The sequence below is a fragment of the Halichondria panicea genome, chromosome 10 (genome assembly GCF_963675165.1).
Source record: "Halichondria panicea chromosome 10, odHalPani1.1, whole genome shotgun sequence".
Taxonomy (NCBI): domain Eukaryota; kingdom Metazoa; phylum Porifera; class Demospongiae; order Suberitida; family Halichondriidae; genus Halichondria; species Halichondria panicea.
The window spans coordinates 4880856-4899823 of NC_087386.1; the positions used below are offsets into that span (position 1 = coordinate 4880856).

Sequence of the window (18968 nt, forward strand, 5' to 3'; positions counted from 1 at the left end):
CTACATCTCAAGTGGCTCTGCATGTGTAATTATTTTACAATCCATAAAAACAATGTGGCTGTCAACAACAGTTTAATTTGACAGTTTATATTACTACAATGTCAAGTGTTTTGTGACGTACATAATCACAACTTCTGTATATGGTGTGTAGTATATAGTTGCTCATCACTCCTCTTCATACTCCACCATGTATGCTAGAATATTAGAATATAGACATTCAACAGTATTATTGAATACTCCTAATGTCTTGTTCAGTGGTAATGTTTGTATATAAACACTTAGCCTCCTTTGCAGCCTCTCCTTTTTCTGTTCTTTGTCCCTGTAGTTCAATAAGATAAAATACGGGACGAATTGGAGGAACAAAGAAAGAAAGAAGGAAGAGACTAAGAAAAAGGAGAGCCTGCCTTGCTAAGTCGCGTGACGGTAGACGAGTGGTAGACGAGTGAAAATGAACGTGGGCAATCACTAGCTGGGCGGAGCCTGACAGAGCAAAAAGCTACAGCATGCCTACGCATTGCAAAGTCTAACATAAAATTAAAAGCTGTTAGCATCGTAGATAGTAAGCCAGAATCAAGCGTGGAGACATCATAGACGAGGGCTTACCTAGTAAAGACTAAAGATCTAGATCTAGATCTAAATTTAGCTCAGTTTTTTCCTGAGTTCAGAACAGACCCACTTGACTAGTAGATATAATTATTACAGCAGTATAGTCTACTCTACTCTAGTCTTTCATACTTCCTCTACTGACTAAAGGTTTCACGAAGGCTGACTCTACTGTACTGATTATGTTCCTGGTAAATGCGCTCCAAGTACTGTGTGGGAGGACAGTTATTGAGGTTTTCTCTCGCCCACGCTCGTTAAAATGTGTCTACGTCAGTAGGGGATCACGCGACTTAGCAAGGCAGGCTCTCCTTTTTCTTAGTCGCTTCCTTCTTTCTTTCTTTGTTCCTCCAATTTTCTCTTCTGTGACAAAGAACAGAAAAAGGAGAGGCTGCGAAGGAGGCTAATAAACACTCTGGAAACACCACAAACTCATTTTAAAGATAGCTGATATAGAGCACGTGAAGTATTTGGTGTAAGAATCTCGCAAACAATGTTTGTCTAAGACGTGGGGGATTTGTATAAACTATAAAAGGCCACAATTGCAAACATACGCAAATTTAAAGCATTAGTTATAGACTCAGTGTAACTACTTCCAGTTTAGTGAAGGCAATTCATACAAAAATGGTGATCAGTTTGATTATAGCTTCCTTACTTCTCTGTTCTACAAGGGCTTCAGCAGCCAACCAACAGTTTTCTGAAATAACAAACACGAGTTGTCTAGTGGACACTGACTGTCCCATTTGGGCTGAATGCAACAACGCAAAATGTGTCTGCAAGAAAATATTACAGAATTTCAGAACTGTACAGTGTGGAGAAAATCTACAACTATCTGTTATCAGATGTCACTGTCTGACGTATGACAATAAGACTGATGAACTATTTGAAGGAAATTGTATCGAGAATTGCGACAACGGTTACAGCAAAAGTGAGTACCTTCCATTGCCAATAGATGTTTCCCAATTGAACCAGTACATGTGTGAGAAGAAATGGAACAGAACAGGAAGACTGTGTGGTAAGTGTCTATCTGGACACTCTCCACTGGCTTATTCTTATGACATAAGGTGTGTGAAATGTCCTGAGGGGAACAGAAATATCTGGAAGTACATTCTCGTGGCTTATGGCCCTTCAACCATCTTTTATTTCGTTATTCTGATTTGCAGAATAAAGGCCACTGGGGTATATCTCCACGGATACCTTATCTTCAGTCAGATTATAACAGCCCCTCTTTTAGCTCATGCTGCTGCACAATTTTTAAAATCTCACCAAAATATACGGGTGCTATTTGGAACAGTCGAAACACTGTACTCAATGTGGAACCTAGATTTCTTCAGAGGTCTATACCCTGACATTTGTCTTGATTTGTCCCCACTCACAGTTTTAGCTCTGGACTATGCAGTGGCTATCTACCCACTACTGTTGACTGTTATCTTTTACACATTAATCAAGCTACATGGTAGAAACTTCAGGCCAGTAGTCATCTTGTGGAGACCATTTCATTACCTCTTTTCTCGTTTTCGCAGAAACTGGGAAAGCAGAAGTACTGTAATAGATGGGTTCGCAACATTCTTTCAGCTCTCTTCTTTCAAAATGGCTTCAGTCTCAGTATACCTCTTGATCCCAGTCAAAGCCCACAGTCTCAATAATGGGAATACGACCTGGGTGGTATATTATGATACAAGTATTGAATACCTTGGTGCTGAACATCTTCCCTACGCTATCTTAGCCATAATATGCTTTTCGATAACGCACATACTGATTGTGCTATTGTTGGTTTATCAATTTAACTAGTTTAAAAAATTGCTCAGCTGTCTACACATCCGTCATCCATTGCTGCAAGAGGTCATGGAATCTTTTCAAAGTTGTTACACAATGGCACTCAACCAGGAACCAAAGATCGTCGATGGTTTTCAGCTGTGTCATTTATTGCCCGCTATCTTGTACTGTTAACATACGCTTTCATAACGGAGTCATCATTTCTACTGTCAGCAATAGCAATTATTATCTTCATCATGATGATAACTGTTTTTGTCCTACCGTATAATAAAGACCATGCTAGTCATATCAAAATGGATATTGCATTTTGGGGACTTCTTGCAATTTTTTTCTGTTTCGACGAAAGCTCGATGTACGATTCTCTGAAACCACCAGATTTATTTCAAGCCTCACAAATAATAAGATCTATTGTGTTGCTAATGCCAATGTTCTATTTTGTCTGCATTCCCGCCTACTTGATACTTCCTAGAATAAAGAAGAAGGTGAGAATTGTTGTCAATCGAATGAGAGCTTGGAGACGACAAGGCTATACGGGCATCGAAGGATCCGATGACCCTGAGCCACATAGACTGAGCAACCCAGAGCAGTACAACAACGATAGCCTTTTGCCACTCATCAATCCAGGCGAGATGGCGCTAAGTCTAGAGGTAGACACACACTAAAACTGAAACCATGGAGTACAATAAAGAAAGACAGATTGTAATAGCAGTAGCACTCTATAATTATTATGTATGCTGTAATTATGCTATACACTGTATATATACATTATAATAATACTCGCAATCATATACACATTTGTCAAATAACTTTGAAATTATAAATTTTATTAGCAGAAGAAACTGATACAAAATGGCTTTTGTGCTCTTGTCTCTCTGCATGCTCACTGACAATTGAAAACAGAATAGTGCATGACCCATGGCGAAATTTAACCTCTTCTCAAATGAACCTAACACACGACACAGGTGACATGCAGCAACACAGCCGAGTTATTCCGCTGGACACATCTACTTACTATATGTACTATCTGCTGCACGATATATTTAAGTTGAAATCCCTGGCACCTCTCCGAAGTACTAGACCTATAACCCAAGTGCATGCATGCATGCATGTATATACTAAAGGGGGATGCCAATGACTGTAACCTAGCCTCGATTCCAGGCCGCTGAGAAAGACGGCCTGGTATACACTGTTTACGCATGCGCCAGAATTACCCAGAATCTGGGTAATCGTAAATTGCAGTATATTTATCAGTATTCTTATTCCGCATTAGTTTGTAAAACATTGATATCCGTTTCATTTATAATGATGTCATTGAAAAAAGAAATCTAGTCCCAAGTTGTGTAATGGCTGCTACCTTCTCTTCTGCTCTTGCGTACGCGTTATCCTGTGTTGGAAAACCAGGTCTAGTCTTGAAAGACAAGCAGCTGGAGGCGTTGAAGTGTATGTACGCTGGTGTTTATGTGGGTACCGTACCGACCGGCTATGGCAAGTCCCAGAGCAAGTCCATCTGCTTTCCAGACACTCCCTTTCTTGATTGATGTGAAGCTTGACAGGACCAGTGCACCTCTCTCTGAAAGAAGTGTTGTGATGGTGATTTCTCCTCTTGTTTCTCTGAGTGAAGCCATCTTCAAAGTGTTGGTGTGTCTGTTCGACGTTCAGTGCCATTCTCTCTGGAAGGAAGTATTGTTGTGACATTTGCCGAAAATTGGTCACAGAGTAAGTATGTGGTATCTGATCCGAGAACTGTGTGGCCTGAATGTGTTTACAATCCGAGGGACTTGTTGCTTGAGTGTGTATCCGGACTTGTTGCTTGAGTGTGTATTAATGGATAGTGCTTTCAATGGTAAATCTATTGTGTAAATCAATAAGTAGTCCTCACATTATGTTACGTCACAGCCACTGTACTTATCCACATTTATTTTTTACTCACAGGTTTAACTAATTTCTTATGAGATTAACTTGTCGCCTGAGTGTGTATCCGATCCGAGCCTCAAGTTAATGAATAAATCTACAGAGCTGATGTTTTACTTAGCTGTCTCTATCTACAGTATATACAGAGAGGTAGCCTCTCCTTTTTCTTTTTTCTGTTCTTTATCACAATTACTTGTTTTAACGTTCAATGAGATAAAATACGGTAAATAATAAATTAATTGTCCACCCACGCGCCAACAGTAAATACCAGGCCCACTATTCAAGGGGCTGGAGTCGAGGCTAACTGTAACCTAACATAACAGTTGACATTGTATCCATTACAGAGACTTAACACAACCTACAACCTGTAATGTAATTTTGTAGTTAGACTAAAGTATGGAATTTCAGACTTTACATGCATGATTCCCATGCCACAAAAATGCTTTATTGCAAAGTTCCAGAGCTATATAGCTGCATGTGCTAGCAACTTTAGTTATCAACACAGGTATAGTGGTAGTACAAAAAGTTAACACAGTCACTGGCTACAGCACAAAACTAAGCACATGCAGAGGAGTTTATGGCTGTAAAAACCTCCTTACCCGAGGGCGTATCCCCAAAGGAGATAAGGTTACGGTATAGTGTTTCCACCCATGCATGCAAACGCTCTATGAATATCATTATTTTGTGCATTTTGTACAGCTAAGACTCACAAAGCAAAAACAATTTGATTTTAGCTTATATAGGGAGGCCAGGTAATATTGAACTGAAGCTTCTATCTATTTATAAGGCATGGCGACATGAAAAGAAATGTTGAGTTGTACGTCGATTTTTAGAGAAATCTATATAGCGAGTTTGTAGGTACTTATACCATCTAATTCTAGCTTTAGCTCTTTCGTATGAAGTTTTACAAGCTGTATCTCTTCGTGTAGCCCTCTGGAAGGTATTTATCCACATCTACAAGCCTTGAAGTAGAGCTGCAAGTACTTTGCTCACATAATGACGACTAAAATAGAGTTACACTGGCGGTTTTGATGTCATCTTGTCTCTCTCCATAATCATGTTATTCTTAAACAAAACAATAGCAAAGCATTGATATTTAACACTGTAGACTTCTTTCATCCTGCAAGAAGAGAAAAAAGCAAGCTAAAAACAGTCATGAATATTCATGACAAATCACTACCGTAAGACCTTGATTTAAGGTGACCCTCCAAATATGTGACACCCAGGAGCTTCAGCAATTTTCTGACCTCTAAAAGTAACGACAGCTGCGTTGACAATAATTTTTTAATGTCGCGTTCTAATAGAGGTAAATGTAGCCACTCCCTAGCCTCGATTGTAGCCCACTGGAAAATCAGTGTTTTTAAGCGGCCTGAAATCGAGGCAAGTAGGTTACCTCCAATTAGATGCGACCCTCTAAATATGCGACACCAGGACTTCAATATAATTGTTCAACCTCCAAAAGAAGCGACCTCTGGCTTCGTAATTATTAAAAAGTGTGGCTTTAAATCGAGGTCTTATGGTATACCGTAACCTTAAATCAAATACATGTCCAGCCTATATAAGCTTGCATGACCAGTCTACCAACTACACACTGTATACTATTCAAACAAGAAGGCAACTATAGGCTTGTCCACACTCAATTAAGGCTTTGTCAGTAATGGATAGAATATATGAGCAGTCAGCCTCTCCCTCCAAACGAACGGTGCAGAGCCACTCCCCCAATTTTCTCTTAAATCAGCCTCTCCCTCCAGTCATGCATCACTGCAGCAAAGGCCGAAAGAATATCGAAAAGAACGACGTACAGCTCTAGACCAGCTCCTCTCGTTTATATGCTGGCTATCGGAGGAATAGCGACAGAAAATTAATACACTGGCTTGATTACAGAATCTAAACAGCCTCTCCATCTTAAAAACACCATCAGTGCCAAGCATTATTTTCCCTTGTATAGCCCTGTGATACTATACATGGGAAATATCTGTCTGTTATCAGACAAGTGCCAAGTATTATTTTCCCTTGTATAGCCCTGTGATAATATACATGGGAAATATCTGTCTGTTATCAGACAAGTGCCAAGCATTATTTTCCCTATATAGCCCTGTGATAATATACATGGGAAATATCTGTCTGTTATCAGACAAGTGCCAAGCATTATTTTCCCTTGTATAGCCCTGTGATACTATACATGGGAAATATCTGTCTGTTATCAGACAAGTGTATGCAACAACACCTAGCTGTAGATCTACATGGTTTTGTTCTAGTATTGTCTACTTTAAGCAGTGGAGGACTTACAATTACAGCCACATTTGCACACACCACACACAAATAAAAAACAATGCAAATAGCTATAAAATTGGCCAGACTTGGTAGAACATTTTTATTATAGACACATTCAGTAAAAAATGGTTGATAGCAAAGCTGTGATAAACTTGACTATAATAGCTGCCCTACTTCTCTTTTCCACAACACCTTCCGGAGCTAACCAACAGTTTTCTGAAAGTAGTACACGAACAAACACGAGTTGTCTGGTGGACACTGATTGTCCCATTTGGGCTGAATGCAACAAAACCAAATGTGTCTGCAAAGAAATGTTACGGAATCTCAGAACTGTACATTGCAAAGAAAATAATCTACAGCTATCCGTTATCTCATGTCACTGTGTGACGTATGACAATAGGACTGATGAACTTTTTGAAGGAAAATGCAAAGAAAATTGTGGAAACGGTTACAGCAAAAGTCAGTACCTTCCATTGCCAACAGATGTTTCCCAATTGAACCAGTTCATGTGTGAGGAGAAATGGAACAAAACAGGGAGACTGTGTGGGAGGTGTCTACCTGGACACTCTCCACTGGCTTATTCTTATGACATAAGGTGTGTGAAATGTCCTGAGGGGAACATAAATATCTGGAAGTATATTCTTGTGGCTTTTGGCCCTTCAACTATCTTTTATTTCGTTATTCTGATTTGCAGAATAAAGGCCACCTCGCTATATCTCCACGGATACCTTATCTTCAGTCAGATTATAACAGCCCCTCTTTTAGCTCATGCTGCTGCACAATTTTTAAAATCTCACCAAAATATACGGGTGCTATTTGGAACGGTCGAAACACTGTACTCAATGTGGAACCTAGATTTTTTCAGAGGCCTTTACCCCGACATTTGTCTTGATGTGTCCCCACTCACAGTTTTAGCTCTGGACTATGCAGTGGCTATCTACCCACTAGTGTTGACTGTTGTCTTTTACACATTGATCAAGCTACATGGTAGAAACTTTAGGACAGTAGTCATCTTGTGGATACCATTTCGTTACCTCTTTACTCGTTTTCGTAGAAACTGGGAAAGCAGAAGTACTGTAATAGATGCGTTCGCAACATTCTTTCAGCTCTCTTTTTTCAAAATGGCTTCGGTTTCAGTATACCTCCTAATCCCAGTCAAAGCTCACAGTCTCAACAATGGGAATACGACCTGGGTGGTGTACTTTGATGCAAGTATTGAATACTTTGGTACCGAACATTGTCCCTATGCTATCTTAGCCATAATATGCTTTTCGATAACGCACATACCGATTTTGCTATTGCTGATTTATCAATTTAGCTGGTTTCAGAGATTGCTCAGCTGTCTACACATCCGTCATCCATTGCTACAAGAGGTCATGGAATCTTTTCAAAGTTGTTACACAAATGGCACTCAACCAGGAACCAAAGATCGTCGATGGTTTTCAGCTGTGTCATTTATTGCCCGCTATCTTGTACTGTTAACATACGCTTTGATAATGGAGTCATCATTTCTACCATCAGCAATAGCAATTATTATTTTCATCATGATGATAACTGTTTTTGTCTTACCGTATAATAAGGACCATGCTAGTCATACTAAAATGGATATTGCATTTTGGGGACTTCTTGCAATTTTCTTCTGTTTCGACGAAAGCTCGATGTTCCATTCTCTGAAGTCACCACATTTAATTCAAGCCTCAGAAACAATAAGATCTCTTGTGTTGCTAATGCCAATGCTCTATTTTGTCTGCATCCCCGCCTACTTGATACTACCTAGAATAAAGAAGAAAGTGAGAATGGTTGTCAATCGAATGAGAGCTTGGAGACGACAAGGCTATATGGGCATCGAAGGATCCGATGACCCTGAGCCACATAGACTGAGCAACCCAGAGCAGTACAACAACGATAGTCTTTTGCCGCCGCTGATCAATCCAGGCAAGATGGCACTGAGTCTAGAGGTAGACACATACTAAAAAACTGTAAAGATTGCCTAATGGAATACAGTAGCACTATATAATAATTATTATGTATGCTGTAATTATGCTATAATAATATAATTATTATATATACACACTGTATACATAATAATTATACTCGCATATTATTACTTTTTGCTAAAATAACTTTACAAACTTTACTATTAGCAAACGAAACTGATACAAAATGGCCGAAATGGTTTTTGTGCTCTTGTCTCTGCTCACTGACAGTTGAATATAGAATAGTGACCCATAACAAAATTTAACCTCTTCTCAAGTGAATCTAACACACGACACAGGTGACATGCAGCAACCTATGCAACATTACATAAACAGCCGAGTTATTCCTCTGGATACATCTACTTACTGTATGTACTATCTGCTACACGAGTTGAAATCCCTGGCAAAACACCATTTGTTTACTACAGTGCCAAGCATTATTTTCTCTTATATAGCCCTGTGATACGGAAATATCCGTCTGTTATCAGACAAGTGTATGCAACAACACCTATAATTATAGCTGTAGATCTACCCAGTGTTGTTGTACAATACCCGTATATGTTTTAGCATGCTTAAATAATATAAGCAGTGGGGGACTTTCAATTACCGGTACAGCCACATTTGTATACACACAATACTAAAAAAACAATACTGAAATAGCTATAAAATTGGTCAGATTCAATAGAAAATTCAAAAAAAAAGAAAATTTTTGTTCACTATAGACACATTCATTTATAAAAATGGTTGATAGCAAAACTGTGATAAATTTGACTATAGCTGCCCTACTTCTCTCTTCTACAAGGCCTTCTGCAGCTAACCAACAGTTTTCTGAAGGTAGTACACAAACAAACACGAGTTGTCTGGTGGACACTGATTGTCCCATTTGGGCTGAATGCAACAACACGAAATGTGTCTGCAAAATAAATCTGCAAAGTCTCAGAACTGTACTATGTGGAGAAAATCTACAACTATCTGTTATCAGATGCCACTGTCTGACATATGACAATAGGACTGATGAACTATTTGAAGGAAAATGCATTGAGAATTGTGAGAACGGTCGCAAAAGTGAGTACCTTCCGTTGCCAAAAGATGTTTCCCAATTGAACCAGTTTATGTGTGAGAAGAGATGGAACAGAACAGGACGACTGTGTGGGAGGTGTCTACCTGGACACTCTCCACTGGCTTACTCTTATGACATAAGGTGTGTGAAATGTCCTGAGGGGAACAAAAATATCTGGAAGTACATTCTAGTAGCTTTTGGCCCTACAACCATATTTTACTTTATTATTCTGATTGGCAGAATAAAGGCCAACTCACTATATCTCCATGGATATATTGTCTTCAGTCAGATCATAACAGCCCCCCCTTTTGCACACGCTCTTTCCCAGTTTTTACAGTTTCATCAAAACTTACGGGTGCCATGGAAAACAATCGAGATACTGTACACAATGTGGAACCTAGATTTCTTTAGAGGCCTCTACCCTGACATTTGTCTTGATGTGTCCCCACTCACAGTCTTAGCTCTGGACTATGCAGTGGCGATCTACCCACTACTGTTGACTGTTATCTCCTACATCTTGATCGAGCTACATGCTAGAAACTTCAGACTAGTGGTTAACTTGTGGAGACCATTTCACTACCTTTTTTCACGCTTCCGTAGAAGTTGGGAAAGCAAAACTACTGTAATAGATGCGTTTGCAACATTCTTTCAGCTTTCATTTTTTAAATTGGCTTTGGTCTCAATAAACCTGTTAATCCCAGTCAAGGCCCACAGTCTCAATAATGGGAATACGACCTGGGTGGTGTATTACGATGCAAGTATTGAATACTTTGGCACCGAACATTGTCCCTACATTATCTTGGCCGTAATATGCTTTGTGATATTTGTGCTTTCACCAATTCTTCTATGTTTGATCTATCAGTTTTTTTGGTTTCAGAAATTGCTCAGCTGTCTACACATCCGTCATCCATTGCTACGGGAGGTCATGGAATCCTTTCAAAGTTGTTACACAAATGGTACTCAAGGAACCAAAGATCGTCGATGGTTTTCAGCTGTGCCATATATTTCCTGCTATCTTTTATTATTAACATACGCATTCACACTTGAGTCAACATTCCTACCGCTAGCGATATCAATTATTATCTTCATCATGATGGCGACCATCCTTGTTCTACCATACAAGAAACAACATGCTACTCATACAAAAATGGATATTATATTTTGGGGAATTCTCGCTATTTTTTTTTGCACTGACGAAAGCACAATGTTCGATTCTCTAAAACCACCACATTTACTCTTAGCATCACAAATACTGAGAATCGTAGTGTTATTAACTCCAATGATCTATATTATCTGCATTACGGTCTACTTAATACTATCTAGAATCAGTAAAGTGAGAATGGTTGTCAACCGAGTAAGAACTTGGAGACGAGGCTATGAGAGCATTGAAGAATTCGATAACATTGAACCGCACAGACTGATCAACCCAGAGCTGTACAATGAAGAGAGCCTATATACAGAACCATTGACATGCAGTAATTCAAGGCAAGATGGTGCTATAAGGTGTCTATAAACTAGAATTAACTAATGCTATATACACATGCATATAGTATTACAGATAATGCTATATACACATGGCATAGTATTACAGAAAGGTCTAATCGTATTATAATTATGGTTGAAAATCAAAATTTCCTCATAAAAGAATTGTTTATACTGACAACCCAAATTGAAAATAGAAATGGTGATAGCAACGTGATAGTAACACGATAGCAACACTGTGACCTGTTTCGGCAAGGTACACAAAACAGTTTTCTGCAACTAAACACCAACACAAAAAAAACTGTGAAAACCAACACAGCAAGCGTTTATCATGTAATTATAGGCATATTTACTTTCAACTGTAACTAAACTGTGTAAAGAGAATGATGTCACTTCTGCTATTGCTCACAACACGACACGCTTGTGAATTTTACATTTGATATCTGGATTAAATTCCAAATAACGTAGCTTTATAGAGTTCTGCAGTTAGAGAAGTACATCTGTTTAGTCGCACATTGTACTATTAACTGCATGCAGCTGCATGTCCGGACATCTCACGTGTGCTATAATGATAGGATCTGTTTTATACCAGACAAGTTCTATTTTTGCTGTCAAAAATTCGATAATATCTAACTTTTATCAAACTGAAAACTGCACAACACACTTTATTAGCAGCCTAAACTGTACAAAACAATCTAATTCCACAGTAATATCCACGGCTTGTGTATCATGTTATTTAGTTCATTTGGTCAGGGGTATACTATTGATCAACAACGATGCGAAAGCGAGGTAGCTGGCAATACATGGCGAATATGTGGCACCTGCTCATGCTTCAATGTCCTTGCGTCTGGCCCCCACTAACGACCATAAATAATTTTGGAATGGTGCACTGGAGTGGGAAATATTATTGTTGCTAAAAATGATACCACAATGCTGTTCTCATGTAACAGTGCAGCTTTGCAGCTCTTTCCACACTCTTTCAGCCAAAAACAGCTAGTGCCCTAGGATTATACCAAACACGTTATTCTACGCACGAGTTTAAAGAAACTTGTCGTAACTCGAGAACAAAGGTTGCATCGAAATCCAAGAAAAATGGTTATATATAAATTGCAACGATAACAGCATTATAACACACACACACACAAACAGAATACCGCTGCTTCGTGTTTACACACCAACGCATGAGAAACCGAATGCAACATATAATAGAAAGTAATTATTGTTTGTGCATGATGTTTTCACAGTAATGCAATTTCTCCCCGGGGCCAGTATAAAGCTCTCAAGGCTGCATGCATGTGTAATGTTTATCATAGTCATTATTATGTTTGGCATTCAACACATCTTACAGCGAAGTAAATTCCTAGATATAATCATGGTGCATGGGATTATTAACAAGTGGTATACTAGAGGAGGTGACATTTGTATTACAACTCTAAAAAAACAACTTGCACATTTTAAAAAGGACGTAGTACTTGGGTGTAAGAATAACAGAATGCTTAATATCTGACGTGGGGGCACGTACACGTACATATTCACAAAACAACAGCTACTAATTTTTGTTCATGCAGTTTAGTTAAAAATGGTCAATACAAAAATAGTGATCAGTTTGATTATAGCTGCCTTATTTCTCTGTTCTACAAGGGCTTCAGCAGCTAACCAACAGTTTTCTGAAATAACAAACACGAGTTGTCTAGTGGACACTGATTGTCCCATTTGGGCTGAATGCAATAACACGAAATGTGTCTGTAAAGAAATGTTACGGAATCTTAGAACTGTGCGTTGCAAAGAAAATAATCTACAACTATCCGTTATCTCATGTCACTGTGTGACGTATGACAATAGGACTGATGAACTGTTTGAAGGAAAATGCATCGAGAATTGCGACAACGGAGTAGGCAAAAGTTACTTTCCATTGCCAACAGATATTACCCAATTGAACCAGAACATGTGTGAGAAGAGATGGAACAGAACAGGAAGACTGTGTGGGAGGTGTCTACCTGGACACTCTCCACTGGCTTACTCTTACGACATGAGGTGTGTGAAATGCCCTGAGGGGAACACAAATATCTGGAAGTACATTCTTGTAGCTTTTGGCCCTTCAACCATCTTTTATTTCGTTATTCTGACTGGCAGAATAAAGTCCACCTCGCTATATCTCCATGGATACCTTATCTTTAGCCAGATCATAACAGCCCCTATTTTAGCTCACGAGGTTATTCAGTTTTTGAAGACTCACCAAAATATACAGGTTTTATTTGGAACGGTCGCAACACTGTACTCAATGTGGAACCTTGATTTCTTCAGAGACCTCTACCCTGATATTTGTCTTGATGTGTCCACACTCACAGTCATAGCTCTGGACTATGCAGTGGCGATCTATCCACTACTGTTGACTGTTGTCTCCTACATATTGATTGAGCTACATGATAGAAACTTAAGACTAGTAGTTAACTTGTGGAAACCATTTCATTACCTCTTTTCACATTTTCGGAGAAACTGGGAAAGCAGAACTACTGTAATAGATGGGTTCGCAACATTCTTTCAGCTTTCGTTTGTTAAAATACTTTCAGTATCAGTGTATCTCCTAATCCCAGTCAAAGTCTACAATCTCAATAATGGAAATGAGACCTGGGCAGTGTACTTTGATGCAAGCATTGAATACTTTGGTACCGAACATCGTCCCTATTCTATCTTGGCTATAACATGCTTAGTGGTAATCCATACACCAATTCTGCTATTGTTGATTTACCAGTTTCGTTGGTTTCAGAAATTACTCAGCTGTCTACACACAAATCATCAGTCGCTACGGGAGGTCATGGAATCCTTCCAAAGCTGTTACAAGAATGGCACTCAACCAGGAACCAAAGATCTTCGATGGTTTTCAGCTGTGCCTTTTATCGCCCGCTATATTGTACTCTTAACATACGCATTCATACTTGAGTCAACATTCCTACCGCTAGCGATATCAATTATCATCTTCATCATGATCATAACAGTTTGTATCCTACCATACAAGAAAGAACATCGTACTTATATCAAAATGGATATTGTATTTTGGGGAATTCTTGCACTTTTCTTCTGTTTTGACGAAACCATGACGTTCTCTTCTCTAAAATCAAGAGTTTTAATTCAAGTTTCACAATTCATGAGGTGTTTTATGTTAGCAATGCCAATGCTTTATTTGTTTTGCCTTCCCGGCTACTTGATACTACCTAAAAAAGTGAGAATGGTTGTCAATCGAATGAGAGCTTGGAGACGACAAGGCTATACGGGCATCGAAGGATCTGATGACCCTGAGCCACATAGACTGAGCAACCCAGAGCAGTACAACAACGATACCCCTTTGCCACTGATCAATCCACTGATAAACCCAGGCAAGACAGCACTAAGGTAGACACAAACAAATACTAAATTCACCATTTACCCAATAATAATTATAGTAAGACAGGATTGTATGGTATTAGCACTCCTGGTATTAGCACTCCATTGCTTATACTTATATATGCTATATTATCGCACACCCTTTTGTCAAAAAGACTATGGAACTAGAGCACTGAAGTGCAAACCCTCAGCTGGTGACATGATTATAAAGAAACCAGAATGCAGTGCATGTAGTGATGTATGACTGAGCTGTCTAGCACAGCAACTCAGGAGCAATAAAACTAAACCAGACTGGAGGCATGGAGAACAGAGTTTTAGTGGTACATGCATGAGGTGAACTAGGTCCTAGTCTAGGATCACAGCAGAGAAGTATGACTCTTGGATGGAGTAGGATCCCAGAGTCAGCTAACAGACAACAAACAAGTCACAATTCTAGCTTTCTATTGTAGTGACCCTTTTCCACTGTTTTTGGTACGGGATCACTTCAGCTGTAAATACGGAGGATGAAGGCTATCCATTACAGCATGGATAGCCTTCATACAACAAGTTATTAGTTTTAATAGTGGCAAATTTTGATGTTGAAGCCTCGTTGTGTCGAATAAAAGCGAGCAAAAACTAAGAAGCTTGAACTTGCACGTTGGTAGCCTAGCCTCGATCCCAGGCCGAGTTTTCGCTTTTATAACGGTTAGGCTAACAACTGGGCCTGGTACTAGTTGTCTGCGCATGCGTCAAATTTTCATTGTATATTTGTGGTCGGCAAAAATATTTAATAAATCAATAATGGAAATTTGTACACAGAAAATGCAAAGAGTGAGTACACAAAAGATGCACATAGGGAGCTGCTTCACAAAGGCCTGGGGAGTTGCCAGTTGTGCTGCAGCACAATTACAGTGACCCAGGGCAACTTCAGGATGATTGAATGCCTTCAAATTACGTTTCAAAAAGATTTAGCAGGCTGCTGGACTTCTCTGATTCTAGGCCCCAACTCGTAACTCATTGCTTGAGAAAACGTAGATTCTCTTGATGTCTCTGAGCTACCCAGCAACGCTCGAATGAGCAGGTCATACTCCAGTCCTGTGTCTGTGAGTATAGGACAATATTAAAAGAAACCAAAGACGGTTAAACCCTTACCTCAAACTGTCCAGTCTCGTCCGTTAGTATAGCCAAGAGGAGCACTGTTGGGATAGCTGGATATTAGCCATTGCTCCTGTACAGAGAAGTAGACATTTTAAATACATGTAGATCTATACATATTAAATTTCTCGGTTATAGTGTCATTGTCGACGAGCTGATGATGGCAGCACCAAGTTCTCTAGCTCACACTCTTCACTTGATCCACCATATTAATAATGAAACTATAGTCTACCTACATTCTTGCCAAACATGAACAAGACTTGATAGCATAGCCGGCCATAGGGCCCACACAAAAATATCTGACCTTAACAAGCTTGACAAAGCTTTATACCTCTTCCCTTGTTGACAATGTTGTTTAGTCTTCAGAATAAGCTTCAGAGAAGAGAGAAGCTTCAGCTAAGAGCCATTCCAATCGATTCCAATAATGATAAAACGGGAACTGACTTCTAGTACACGATAGTACACGAATATAAATGTCACGAAAGTGAACGAGAATATCCATTCGTCAGAATCTGACGAACGATTGACGCATGCGCAGACAACTAGTACCAGGCCCAGTTGTTCGCCTAACCGTTATAAAAGCGAAAACTCGGCCTGGGATCGAGGCTAGCACGTTGGCAGCTAGCTAGCTAACTACACGCGGCCTTTATTCGAGGCACCCTCCGTATTTACAGCTGAAGTGATCCCGTACCAAAAACAGTGGAAAAGGGTCACTACAATAGAAAGCTAGAATTGTGACTTGTTTGTTGGATTTACTCATTACAAACAGACAAACAAACTAACAGACTACTATACCCGTGGCCGCCCACGCGCGCCTCGGGTAACTACACATACACACAATTAATTTTATTGGCAGACGAAAATGATACAAAACAGTCTAATCCTACCTCACATAATTATTAGTATGGCATTGCACTAGACCTAGACACAGATGACGTACAGTACTTGTAGTAGAAACTTTTGCTATAATTATTCTTGTACCGTTTGTCAAAATACTGTTGACAAACTGATGGTTGTGATTCCGCCTAATAATTATAGTAGTTAGGCGTTCGAAATTGGCCAAAATGAGCTTAAGACACAGCCGGATCCTAATCCATGGCAAAGTATATACCTTTTCTCAAGCAATATGGACCTACCACATGATACAGGTAACAAGTAACATTACAGTTAACATGGTTTCATTACAGACTATATATACACAACCAATCGAGTTGTACCTCCACGGACACTAGCGCGAAATGTTCTAGGGGCTTAATTTTTGCTGTTTTTTTCGTGCATGGGCTAGCAATCCGCTACACAAAAATAAAATCCACAAAACTATAACGTGCATATTAAACGTGTAGCTTCCAGTATAAGCACCCAATCTATTCAACAAAATGCTTTTAGAGGCCATTCCATGAAATTTAAGTGACTCGAAATATCGCGCTATATGGTATCTATATACTGACTTCTTCTTACAAGACTAGAGCACTAAAGTGCAAACCCTCGGCTGGTGACATGATTATAAAGAAACCAGAAGAGTGATATAATGCAGTGCATATCATGCATGACTTGCACAGCAACTCAGGAGTAATAAAACTAAACCAGACACTGGAGGCATGCTGAAACATTTGAGAACAGGTAGTGTTGGTACTATAGGTATATTCACACTGGATTAGGATCACAGCAAAGAAGCCTGGAGTCTCAGAGAAGTAGGGCTCCAGGTCCTGCATGGAGTAGGGCTCCAGGTCCTGCATGGAGTAGGATCCCAGTCAGCTAAAGCAAGCTTTCTACTTTAGTGACCCTGTTCCATTGTTCCTGGTATATACAGCTTTCTACTTTAGTGACCCTGTTCCATTGTTCCTGGACCTGGTACAGGATCACTTCAGTTATAAGTAACGCATGTGCAAGTTCTGTTCAAGCTACATTTTGCTCGCTTCTATTTGACAACGAAGCTTTAACACCGAAAGCTGCCACAATTAGAAGTACTAACTTGTTGTGTGGAGGCTACCCATGCTGTAAACGCAGTGTTAGAGCATCCAGGTAAGCAGACCCAGTCACAAGCTTCTTAGCTTTTGCTTGACAAAGAAGCTTTAACACCACAATCTGTCACTATTTAAACCAAGATATTGTTGTGTGAAGGCTATCCATGCTGTAAACGCAGTGCTGTGGCATCCAGGTGAGTAGATATACTCGTGACAAACAGACAAACAAACAAACAAACCAACAGACTACTATACCCGTGGCCGCCCACGCGCCTCGGGTAACAAACAGACTACTATACCCGTGGCCGCCCACGCGCGCCTCGGGTAATGAGGTGTGTGAAAGTCTATAGATTGACTATCAGCTGCACAAGACATGCTAACAACGAATTCCTTAGCAAAACTGTACCTCGCTCAAATATTATACCTAACCTAAATATAAGTGCATGTGGGGGATGCTGGTGACTGTAACTTAACAAAAGTTGTGGTATATATCCGTTACAGACTATATGAGTAGTAGTTAGATCCAACTTGAGCAGGAATTCATTATTAAAAATCCTATTGAAAGTGATTGCTTGAGGATATAAAATATGTAATGCTAGTTAGCCAATGAAATATGAAATCTGGGACTACACTACGCCCTCAAGCTTTGGGACATTTGTAACAGATATAACGAGTATGCAGTCCCGAGGGCGGCTATTACAACACGAGGATTCTCATGCTATAATAAATATATCACGTGTTTTAGAGGTAACAAATATATCACGTGTTTTAGAGGTAACAAGCTGGTATTAAAAGTCGTACATGCAGTCCATACCGTTTATACACTCTTATTACATATTATAGCCTTGAGGCATGATTTGGTAAGGGTCGTCATGGTATAAACAACATAATTATAGATATCTCATGCCCATAATGCAACAATCCAAATTAAGTGTAAGAAGGATACAAACGATGTAATGTTTTGCAAGCTTCCAAAAGTTAGCCAATGAAAATGGCCCTTTCCCTGTTGAAGCCGTCATAATTATGATTATTATAATATAAGGCACTCACCAACAACTTGTACATTCTATAAACATTAATTATTCTTCAAAATGTTGGTAAAGTTATTGTCAGAGCAAATCTGGTCAATGTAAAGTCACTTCTTCACAGTATCTACTCATAAGGGATCACAACGCACAAAAGAGCAAATATAGAGCAACCATAACAACCTATACAAGTCACTTTCATATCGCCTTATTGTCTTTGATGTGTTGGGCAAACAATTGTGAATGTGTGCAATCCGTATACAGGTAGCTAAGAGTCTATCATGTTCCAAACAGTTTTCATTGTTTAAGAAATATTGGGAATAGACGTTTGTACCGTTACAGATATAATGTACATGTGCAATCAACTGAGCACTCAAAGCTATAA

The 18968-nt window shown here is 39.4% G+C and overlaps 2 protein-coding genes across 4 annotated transcripts in view; one reads left to right on the top strand and one right to left on the bottom strand.

Annotated features, from left to right (window-relative positions):
• Nucleotides 1-18968, bottom strand: part of LOC135343079 (intermembrane lipid transfer protein VPS13C-like) — a 142039-nt gene that overhangs the window by 40545 nt on the left and 82526 nt on the right. The gene's annotated exons all lie outside the window — the stretch shown is intronic.
• On the top strand, nt 9245-11239 carry LOC135343083 (uncharacterized). The gene has a single exon (XM_064540035.1). The coding sequence runs from the start codon at nt 9278-9280 to the stop codon at nt 11108-11110; it is 1833 nt and encodes a 610-aa protein (XP_064396105.1). The 5' UTR covers nt 9245-9277; the 3' UTR covers nt 11111-11239.

Coding starts and splice junctions, on each gene's coding strand:
- LOC135343083 (XM_064540035.1), top strand. CDS start 9,278: ATGGTTGATAGCAAAACTGTGATAAATTTGACTATAGCTGCCCTACTT.